Source organism: Leptinotarsa decemlineata, unplaced genomic scaffold (genome assembly GCF_025532065.1).
Source record: "Leptinotarsa decemlineata unplaced genomic scaffold, Ldec_3_MD MMD2_tig00001719_RagTag_RagTag, whole genome shotgun sequence".
NCBI lineage: Eukaryota > Metazoa > Arthropoda > Insecta > Coleoptera > Chrysomelidae > Leptinotarsa > Leptinotarsa decemlineata.
Genome location: NW_027412569.1, coordinates 3,971,899 through 3,984,251, shown reverse-complemented (window position 1 = coordinate 3,984,251; position 12,353 = coordinate 3,971,899). Strand labels below are relative to the sequence as shown.

General features: G+C 32.1%; 2 protein-coding genes across 5 annotated transcripts in view; one reads left to right on the top strand and one right to left on the bottom strand.

Annotated features, from left to right (window-relative positions):
- LOC111518085 (inositol polyphosphate-4-phosphatase type I A) overlaps positions 1-12,353 on the top strand; it is a 106,647-nt gene that overhangs the window by 18,297 nt on the left and 75,997 nt on the right. The window lies entirely within an intron of this gene.
- The window catches only part of cyc (basic helix-loop-helix ARNT-like protein cyc), a 77,589-nt gene that overhangs the window by 39,403 nt on the left and 25,833 nt on the right, over positions 1-12,353 (bottom strand). For all 3 annotated transcript variants that reach the window (XM_074176338.1, XM_074176339.1, XM_074176337.1), the window contains exon 2: positions 9,289-9,408. In XM_074176338.1, coding sequence (XP_074032439.1) covers positions 9,289-9,408 — 120 coding nt within the window. The remainder of the gene's footprint in view (positions 1-9,288; positions 9,409-12,353) is intronic.

Below are 12,353 nucleotides of genomic sequence, written 5' to 3'. Positions count from 1 at the left end.
CTGGCGTAAAATAAATCAAAAATTAGCACTGTTTTTTATTGAAAATGATTGAAATTCAATTACCTGAAGTTGAATAAGAATTTTTGACTTGTTTTGAATTTATTTCAACATTGCAAAACTAACAGAGAGGTACTCTGAATATAAGATGAAAAATACATTAGTCGAACCAGAAAAATTGTTAAATAAATTCAATGAATAAAAAATCCGATTTACAAAATTTCAGTATTATCTGTACATACATATTTATTCAAACAAAAAAATGATATGAGAGGGAAAAAGTAGTGATGCTGATTCGCCCAGTATTATAATTCCAATTGATTCAAAATATTGTACATCGAAATACTGTCATTAGTTAGTTTCTGTCGGTCATTTCACATATTGTTTTTCTTCATTTTGCTAATTTCAAAATCAATCTCATGTTTATATTATTCATTCATACCATTTTTTTGCTGAATTCCATTAGTTTGGACTTCCATTGTCTAATATGATATGATTTGAAATCTCTGACATAACAAATGGAAATTATAATTAAAAAGATAGCTGAAAATAACAATTATATTAAGCAAAACCCTGAAATGAAATCAATATAAAATAAAAATCAGTCAAAAAATTGAAAATTGAAGAATAAAATATTTCAAGCCAAGTTACTTCACGACGTTTCGATTATTAGTATTCACAAACGTCTTCGGGTCATCACCCGAATTTTGAATATTTCAGTAAGAGAAATAAATACAACCTAAAGAATATTTTCAGAAATGATATATATGAATTACGAGAAATATTCAATAAATAAAAGAACCGATATTGTGAGTCTTGGCAAAATCTACAAATATGATGAGGATAACAATAGCTTCCTCAAGTGTAAACTTGATTGTAAACTTGAAGAAGCTATTATATAGAAAAACACTTATCGTGGTTTTCGTAAAATCCTTTATAGTGAAAATCATACAATAAACTGTATCAATTAGTTTTTTTTTTACAATTATCTCACTTCTAATTGAACATTTTTCGATTTCAAATTCAGTTTTAATTTGAATAAAAAAATCCATTGTTTTCGAAAGATTCCATATGAGACGATATCGTAGATTCTAATATGGATGCATGAAAACCAATTTTTAAAATATTACTTGAGCATAAATTTTTCTTGAATGTTTCTTCAATCTCCTGATTTTTCTGTCAATTTCTAACAATGTTCTGGTTTTTATCAAATTTCATTATCAGTTATACATAGTTTTTCAAAATTTGAGTATTTTTTATTTTATTTTCGATTCAACAGAAATAACAACAATGAATAATCACAATTCATTCATGAATAATTCGTAATATAAGAATCAAACACATTCACTACAATACAAATTTATTATATTTGTAAACGGAATCTAATTTTGTAACAGCGAATTTCAAAAGTAGAACTCTCTGGCTTTTTTTCCTCCTCAATTGAATTTTGGATCTATCGAAAACGCTTGTCCCACCCCAAAACAAAATACTGTCTCTCGACGAGCGTTTCGCTAACCAAGTCAGCATCATCAGTAGAAGACTAGTCCCCTCGTTTTGCCCAATTCTATTCTATTTTTATGTGCATTTTTCTGTATTTTTATATAACTTTTTTTAAATCTCTCAATATATTCAGGTAATGAGTATTTTTTTGTTTAAAATTCATTAGTAAGTAGTTTCATTGTTGATGAAATTTCTCAAAATCATCTTTTGATAAATATGTGATCAACAATAGAATAAAAAAAATTGCAAAAATAACTTTAGTTTCTGTTTTATAAACACTGTTGCATTACATTAATGTGGACGACTGTTTAAAAGTTTTTTTGTTAATTCATTTCGAATATAACATAGTATTATTATTGATAATAAAATGGATTAAACTATAAACTCATTTCCACAATCAACGCCACCAAAGTTAAATAAAATAGTACAAGAATATTTTCATTTCTACATTTTTCATACAAAGCTTTTTTAAAAAAATGACAGTTGCAATTCTTAGAGCGCGATATTTTGAATATTTAATTATCTTCAATTATTATTGTTCTACACATTCATATGCTGCTGGAATTTTCTGAAATTCTACGTGAAAGTATATAATTCTTTGTGACACAACATGTAAACACTTAAAATACAAGATATTAGGTAGTCGAAGCCTTTTAAGGAATTGCGCATTGAAACACACACATGCATGGAAATCAAGTGCAGGTAGAGTCTTATAACTTCCAGAACTCCAGAAACACGCTATAGAAATGATACGGACCCAATTTGGGAATCCCCTGGAGTGCCTTTACGGCAACTTCAACCAATTAAGTATGTATACACACATAAACATCTAAGATTTTGGCGCTAAGAAAGACTGATGATTAACCTCGCCTCCTACTCGATTAAGGAGTTGATTAGTATTTGAAACTTTGAGATCACTTATAGGAGTTCGAAGTGCCACAATTCGAGTTTTATTATATAATGTTTTGACCGGTTTCATCGGTGTTGCTACAAAAGGTTTTGTTTCTTACCCAACGTTGAAGTTCTTTTTGTTTCACATTTTTCATTGTGTGGTTTTCTTTGACTTGACTTCTTTTGGTACTCGTGTTTCCTATTATTTTTATATTCTGAGAGGGCATTGATTCATTATCGAATAGTAAGAATTTTTTATAAATAATAATTTAAAATACTTTTCTTTAATTTATTTCCAGAGGAATACAAAACGGGACAAACCCAAAAAGAGTATTCACAAATGATGAGGTGAAAATAACAATAAATGATTTTATTGTTATAAATAAATAATAGGCAATATTGAATAATATGCAATGTCTTATTATGAACAGTGCAGTGCAGTTCAAATTACAATAATTAGATATGAAACTGCTGATTAAATGATCGTTTTAAGAGACGTGGTGAAGGTTGCGAGGGAATTAAAAAATATGTAAATTTCTATTGATTTGGATATAGGGCTGTAGGATTTACAACATCTATTTAGGAGAGAATTCAAATAGTAATTAGTTATACTTTGATTTGTTTGGAATGAATATAATCCTCTGGTATTATACAGAGGTACATTTATCGAAAGTTGGTTCAATATAGAACTGCTGTCCAAACAATTATTTATTGTTTTATATAGGAACTTGATATCAGCTATTTGGTAGCTTCTTTTTAAACTCCATTTGTGTAGGAGAGTCTTCTTTCTATTCAAGAGAATTTTCAAGCCAATTATAATCTCTGACAAGTAGAATTGGATCCTTTGGTATGGAATGAATCTAATGAAAATTACTTTCCCACACCTACCCTGAGACTAGGGTGAGTTTCCTCAGAGTCTTTTTCGTTGACTCGTGACTCACAATCACATATTTTTGAATGGAACTGGCAGGTATTTGATGAAAATCCATATCAAAACTTACTAATAAGATCCTGTTTGAGAAAGCAAAACATGTGTCGTGGTTTTGCAAACCTTTTATAGTAAAAATCGATTAAATATCATTAGTAAATCACATATGACTTAGTCATCTCTGATGACACAAACTTGGTTGATATCCTAGTTCTTGAAATATGAAGAATTGTTTGCATTAGATTTTATCACAACTAATTGATAAATATTATTAGTTCGGCTTCCATTGTCTAATAAGATATGATTTGAAATATCTGAAATAACAAATGAAAATGAAATTGAAAAGAGCAGCTATAAATAACAATTATATAAAGCAGAAAAAATTACAATAAAATAAAAAATTGAGCAAAAGTTGAAAATTGGATCATTAAAATGAAATAAAAATTAAAAATCATCATGCGAAGACGATTTTGGATACTAACAAGCGAAACGTCGTAAAATAACTTGGCTTGAAATCTTTTAATTTTCATTTCATTTCATTTGTTCAATTTTCAATTTTCTGCTTAATTTTTTATTTTATTGTAATTTCTTTTCAGAGTTTTTTGATCAATATAATTGTTATTTTCATCTGTTTTTGTTTCAATTTTAATTTTTATTTATTGTTTCAGATATTTTAAATCCGAACTAATGAAATTCACCATTCAACATTGTCAACTACCTTCAAACAAATAGTTGAACACCAAGAAATTTTGGATATCATCAGGAGAACCTTTACCTTTTTTATCATTTTCTTAGATATTTTCTTCAGATCAACCTGCGCGGTCTAATATTATTTAACGTTATACGACAATTGTATCTCTTCACCTGGAAATTTTAGATTCTTACGTCCCTCTATCCTGATACTCCTAGGTTAGGTTAGGTCTAAAGTGAGTGGGTCTATTCGACCCTCCACCACAACCCGCAAGGATTTATTGTGGCTCACACATATTCAAACTTGGCCAAATAAACCTAGCTTCTCAACGGAGCCGATTAGCTTGCATGGTGAGTGGTCTTCCAGGTCAGATGATAAAAGTACGGCTCTTCCGAACTCTAAAAACCTGATTCGGTGCCCAGTGGGGCAGGCACAAAGTATATGCTCTGCTATTTATCATTTTCCAAACAGAGGCACTGTCTTCCAACAGTCCAAGTCTCTGCATATGATGATTCAAATGACAGTGACCTGTAAGAAGGCCTGTTAGACATCGTAGTTCATCCCTACTGTAGTCCAACAACTGTTTGGGTGGATAAACGCCTTGGAATGAGTCAATCCTGGAAGATTCTGCTAGAAGTCCATGAATCTTATTGCCATCCAGGTCTTCAATGTTTGTTTGGCAAAACCCAAAGCGATGCCAATGACAGGTTCAGGTCCGATGAAGCAGCTTGCAGCACCCTCCTTTGCAAGAGAGGAGAGTTGTTTTTGGCAGTTTGCTACCAATTTAGACGTTGCTCGGTAGGAGCTAAAAGCTTCCAACGCCGCTTGACTGTCCGAGAATATTTTCATTGACTTGCGTGTGAGGTTGGATTTATCCAATCTTTCGGCACATAATTCAATAGCGGAAATTTACGCTATTGAATTGAAATATCATTAGTTCGGACTTCCATTGTCTAATATAGTATGATTTGAAATCTCTGAAATAACAAATGAAAATTAAAATTAAAAAGAACAGCGATAATTGTATCTCTTCACCTGGAAATTGTATATTCTCACGTCCCTCTATCCTGGTACTCTTGATAAACAATATTGGGATCGATTCGGATGACCTTCCATTTAACCGTTTTTACTTGGTTTTTACTTGTTTTAATATTCCGCACTTCCAACATTCGTCCCCTCACAATATAATTATGTTTTTCTGATTCAATATGATGCAGTCATTATTTTTTTAAAGACAAAACACAAGCACTACAGGAAAATCCTTAAGGCGTTCTAAGAGCGGTGCCTGTGCAGAAGTAGCGATTCACATTAAATTTGAATCGCTGGAGAAAAAATTCATATGGAAAAACGTTCTCAGAAAGTTTATTCCACATAAACGCAGTTCTCCAAATGAAAGAGTTTTTGAACAGTGAAGTTCGAGGTGTACTTAGTTGAACCCCAAAATGATGAGCAACCACTATCCAAAAGCCTGATAGGGTTATTGCGCGACGCGGAGAAAAACAGGTCAGTGCAATGACATCGGTAGACAGGAGGACCTTGATCACATTGGCTTCAGCCACCTATGTTTATATTTCCACGTAAACGATTCCAAGACTATTTCATTCGGAACGGCCCAACCGGTTCAATCGGAACAGCTAACGGATCAGGCTGGATGCAAGAGGATGATAGGATGATTTTCAAGTTTTCCTTGAGCATTTTAAAAATCATGTTGGACCATCAGAAGAGCTCTATTGATCCTAAATATTCATGCTTCATCTACAGCTCTGAAGAACATGGAATTCTGTAGAGAAAATGGCATAATTTTGCTCATATTTCTCCCACACTATACGCACAAGCTACAGCCACTGTATCGTGCTATTTTTGGACCTCTAAAAAAGCCATTAATACAGCTTGTGTGCGAAGTTATGCCAAGAAAGTCATGACCAAATATGAAATCCCATCTGTAGCAAAATCTGCATTAAATGTAGCAATCACTGCAAGGCATATCAGTGTTGATTTTGCTGCAACTGGAACATGTCCCACAGACATATTTGGGTCGTCTCAGCCCAGAACTAGAGCAATCCGTTTCAGAAGTTGTGGAAAATCCAACAGAAAGAACCATAACTCGAAATCTCAACACCGGTACCGTTGATAATGATGAAGCAAGAGCCATTATTCTAGGTACACATAAAGATCAGACCATGCCATCTAGAAATTCATCAGTTGTGAACAATAATGCCAGTGAACCTGTTGCCTCCACGACTACATACCATACCCCTGTTCTAAATAATCATGCCATTGAACCTATGGCGTCCACGTCTACAGCCTTTTGCCACTGTAACTAACGTGTTACTAACAAAATCATATCTGCTGTGCTTACTGACACACCTACTAAGGACGAAGTAGCTGCTATTGAAACTAATAGGAAGGTGAAGAATGTGAAAAAGCGTCACTTAAGCGAAGAAAAGAAGAAATCTAAAAAAAACAAGAAGACTTATAAAAAGAAGAGAATAGGTGATGACGAAGAAGATGCAGAAAATAATTGCTTTTGCTTGGTTTGCCTTGAAGCCTATGCAAACAGCAGATTGAATGAGCAGTGCCAGTGGGTCCAAGTGTCCAGTACCTAGAATGGAAAGACTGGGCATACTTGGATTGTACTGGAGACGATCTGCAATACGTTTGCCACAACTGTCTATCAGATTAGATTAAGATTTTTGACTGATTAAAATAATGATTATTACTGGAGTTTTTTCCCAACACCAAATCGTTATTTTTACACCTCGACACGTGTTTCGATCACCAAGTGATCATCTTCAAGAGGAAGATAAAACTAATAACTACTCAAAACTAAAGCTACTTATACTAATCTGGTACATAATACAGGTAGGTAATCAGTAATACCACCCATACAAGTGTACCACCCTAATTTTACAATTGGCCTTTCTATTATTTACAATATGTCCTTATGTATGTTTAAATGTTACAGCTATATATAGAACAATTTTCAGCTATATAAAATTAGTTTCACAATATTGCCTATCTAAATATATTTACAATGTGTCTTTTTGTAGTAATCAGTAAATCCAACAATATTATTTCAACAAGCAATATAGTATGATATTTGGTATTGGTCCGTTGTCGTTATTCATAATATTATTATGTTTACTTATTTCCACACTCTCATAGGCATCTAGATGCCTGTTGTTATTAACTTGTCTAACTAATCTGAAGTCTATGGAATGGTTTTGTTGCAAAATATGATGGGCGACTACTGATTTTTCAGGTCTTCCATATTTTAAGTGTGCTATGTGTTCCTTATATCTCACTTTATTAGATCTTTTTGTCTGTCCATAATATTTTGTATCGCAGTCCTTACATTCAATTTCGTAAATTCCAGACTTTTCCGAATTCTCAACTTTGTCTTTTGGACTTCCCAAAAGGTTCTGCAGTGTATGACTTGTTTTAAAAACCACCTTCATACCTAGTTCCTTGAAAATCTTTCCAAAGTTCTTCGTATATTGGTGGTATGGAACTGAGATGTATTTATCTTGGTTTTTGTCCTTTCTGATAGTCGAGATTTCGTTCATTCTTAACCTAAACTTCTTTTTCCTAATTATGTCATCTACAATATCCCTCGGGAAACCGTTAGTGGCTGCTATTTCCTGTATTGTACGTTTTTCTTTTGTGAACCTAATACAATACAGGAAATAGCAGCCACTAACGGTTTCCCGAGGGGTATTGTAGATGACATAATTAGGAAAAAGAAGTTTAGGTTAAGAATGAACGAAATCTCGACTTTCAGAAAGGACAAAAACCAAGATAAATACATCTCAGTTCCATACCACCAATATACGAAGAACTTTGGAAAGATTTTCAAGGAACTAGGTATGAAGGTGGTTTTTAAAACAAGTCATACACTGCAGAACCTTTTGGGAAGTCCAAAAGACAAAGTCGAGAATTCGGAAAAGTCTGGAATTTACGAAATTGAATGTAAGGACTGCGATGCAAAATATTATGGACAGACAAAAAGATCTATTAAAGTGAGATATAAGGAACACATAGCACACTTAAAATATGGAAGACCTGAAAAATCAGCAGTCGCCCATCATATTTTGCAACAAAACCATTCCATATATTTCAGTTCTTAAAGATTAGTTAGACAAGTTAATAACAACAGGCAACTAGATGCCTATGAGAGTGTGGAAATAAGTAAACATAATAATATTATGAATAACAACAACGGACCAATACCAAATAGCATACTATATAGCTTGTTGAAATAATATTGTTGGGTTTACTGATTACTACAAAAAGACACATTGTAAATATATTTAGATAGGCAATATCGTGAAACTAATTTTATATAGCTGAAAATTGTTCTATATATAGCTGTAACATTTAAACATACATAAGGACATATTGTAAATGATAGAAAGGCCAATTGTAAAATTTATTTAGGGTGGTACACTTGTATGGGTGGTATTACTGATTACCTACCTGTATGATGTACCTGATTAGTATAAGTAGCTTTAGTTTTGAGTAGTTATTAGTTTTATCTTCCTCTTGAAGATGATCACTTGGTGATCGAAACACGTATCGAGGTGTAAAAATAATGATTTGGTGTTGGGAAAAAACTCCAGTAATATTCATTACTACACCAAAGGTTCCAAACAGTATATCACAAATAATAATGATTGATCTCAAAGCGATGCCATTGTTACTTAGAAGATATAATTACTTGTTATGGGGATGTTTAGTTGTTTTTGTTGATACTTAATGTACCAAAAGATGATAAAAGCTCTTTTTTGCAAAAAACTATGTTTGTTTTATTTATAATACGTATAATGAATTTTTTTGTGACAGGAGCAGAATATTCTAATTATTTTTCATGATTGTTTTGGAAAGGGGAGGAATGGTACTACATTAATTCATATAGGTCTTAACTGTGAAATGATTCTTGAGCAAGATATGTCCCTTGAAGTGAAAATTGCCACAACACTCCTAAGTCTCCCTGAACGCGATAATCAAGTATGAGGGCAATGAAAAATATGGACATGTGGAATATTATGAAGTAGCTGTTTCTACTACTTGAAATAAATTTTCACATGTTATATTCGTTTAATTTAGGAAATTGATCAGAATCATCTTGAAAGTGTCTATTTTTCCATATCGTACTCTGAAGGGCCGGAAAATACTGGGATATTCTGACTAACTTTCGCTAGTTGTTATGTTAAAGTCAAACCTATGCTATATTATTCATATTTTCACTTCGGTATTGCTCTAGTTAGTACTTACTACTTACCTGAAATAAGTTTTTCTCTTTCTGTTTGAACTACACAGAGAACTACTGTCTACATGTATATCCATCGCTGATCCTGAATTCTGGTTGGACTGGTAGGAGAGACTAGAAGAACAGGGATCACTGAAAAAAAGTATTTGAACTTTAATGAAGCAATGTCTTCGGAATTTCAAAAGGTGTGACATTATTGAATGAAGAATAAGAAAATAGGGAGTGGTTGAATTAAAATCGATTTGCTTTTAATCGACATATTCAAAGAAAGAGTTACGCAAACAATTATTCAACTTTGATATGGAAAACTGTTTTCAGTATGGATTTCTTAAAAATTATTCATTGATCGTGAATTTCTCTATATATTTATGCTCTTATTATGGGAAAACATATATAAAAAAAATGTATCTTGCAAAAATACAAAAATTGATAATACTACAAGACCCTCATTTTTTTGTAATAATTCAATTTCATGAATATATAAATATACTTCAATGGTCTACAAAGTAATATAGTTACAATATTGTTTATAAACATACATAAAAATAGTTAACTTGCAAAAATACCAAAATAGAATGCATTATAAAACAAAATCATACTTTGGTTGAGCGTCTTCTTCAATACAAACTTTCTCACCGTGGTATCATTAAATAAATTGCTTTCAACAGAAATCAAATCGTGGAAAGATAAATTCGCCTAAACAATGGATATTTGAAAAAAGCACCCCTCCTAAGGTTCTTATACATTGAAATTTAAAAAACAACAACTTTTTTGGATCATGTCACATCGGATATCCGACACGTATTCGTGCAGGTTTCTTGGCAGAGTAAATTATAACCGATGCTTTTTGTTAGCCCAGCAGAAGGATCTCGCTGTGATCACCTACAGCGATCACGCATATTTCGGAATGTCACCCCTCATCAGTGCAAGATATTTTCGAACATTAGAATGCTTTGTATGATGAAGTACGATTTTTTTTTCAGTTGTAATGAAAAGACAACAATATTATTTCCTTGTTGAAAAACCTTCTTCAATGTGCGGTTTTGTTTATTTTTATTCGAAATTGATATTTTGGTAGCAACCCAGCTCTTTAACTCATGGAAGAGACAGAGGTTTGAAACCACTGGTTTAGAGAATTGAATCTTAGGCACTTTCTCTGGTAAAATTCTTGACAATTCGAAAATTGTCAGTTCCCAAGAAAACATATTCAATTAATGAAAATATAAATTGCATTGATGCTGGGCATTGATGCTGGGCCGTTAGAAACGATGACTATATCATGATGTGACTGACCAAAAGACTGAAGGAGATGTACAAAATGATTTAATTCATTTGAGTACCAAAGTTCTCATAAAATATGATGAATGCTTTTGCTACAATATCTTACCATGACAGACAATATCTGATATCTGTTTGAATATATCCCTGTGAATAGATTTACATTGTTCAACAAAAGTTGACAGATCAGAAATCTACGAGAGAAAGAAATGTAAAAAGAATATTTAAAATACCAGGACCGAAATATTTATCGAAAATTAGAAGAAAAAAAATATTATTATTCGTATATTTTTGAATTTCACACAGTAAAGAAGAAATTCAAAAATATATGAACGATAATAATAATATTTCATTTCGTTAAAGACAATATAAAGTTGTATAAGAAAATCTCAAAGCAATAAAATAGAGATACTGAAAATTAATTGTGAAAATTAAATGAGGCGACAATAAAAGAAGAACATCAGACTTGATAATTATTAAAAAATTCTTTGTTGCTTTGAAGCATTCACACATTCAGGAAGATTATTGTGAATTTTTGGATCAATGTATTCTGGCCCAGAATGAGTCACTTTTAATTTCGCGATTGTCACATGGAACTGATTTTTGATTCTCGTATCGTAGTGGTGAATACTTTTATTTAATGTAAAATTTGACTTATTTTCAGATACATATACACACATTTCAAATATATAAACTGATGCATGAGTTAAAATATTATATTTTTTGAAATACTGTCTACAAGAATCTCTTCGGGAAATATTTGCAATGCATCGTACAATGTGCTTGTTTGCAACGAATACATTTTGTGCTGAAGTTGACCTTCCCCAGAAATAAACACCGTACCTTATTCTTGACTCTACATGAGCATAGTAGATACTGATACATAGTAGATACATAACTCAGCTCTAGTACAGATCCTAAATCAATAAACAGAAAATTCAGAGAATGGAGCTTAGATATCAGATGTTTGCAATGACTACTCCAATTCAGGAATTCATTCAGATAAATACCTAAAATCTTAACACTACTCCCATCACTTTTTAAAGATATGTTATTTACATTGAACTGGAGATTTTCAATTTTTTCTGGCGATTGTGAATACGAATGACCTGTGTTTTATCTGTGTTGAAAAATAAATCGTGCCCTTTAAAAAAACTGGAACCTTGATTCAATGCTCTTGAACATTTATTTATGTATCAGGTGCAGAGACAATTGATGAAAAATAATCAGCATAGGCTGTGTAATTACTTTCTTCAATTATAGAGTCAATGATGTTTACATACAGATTGAACAAAAGGAGTCGTGTGGTATACCCATTGTTATATTTTTACGTTCAGAGTTAAAATTGAAGGTACTATCTTTTTTCGCCATTTGCAATGGCACAAATTGATCCTAGTTCTGGGATGAATGAATTTATCCAAGTGAAACATCTCTTATACCATAATATTCCAATTTTGAAGCCAGTTTTTCAAGATTGACACAGTCAAATGCACGGCTTACATCATACAGGATCACTGCCGGACAGTCACCTACATTAATATGTGTGATTATTTGATTTATAAATATATCAGTAGACTTTTGTTGACAAAATACAACTAGCTTTTGGGTTAAAATGGAATGCTGATTCTAAAATGAAGTCTATCCAGAAAAGCATATTCAAATAAGTTATAAAATCCAAATGGCACTGAAATAGAAAGATAATTTTCCATCAGTCATCTCCCTTTTTTATATACAGGAATTACTTTTCCAGTTTTTGATTGCTGAGGAAAATCTCCTGATGAGAACGATATATTGATCAA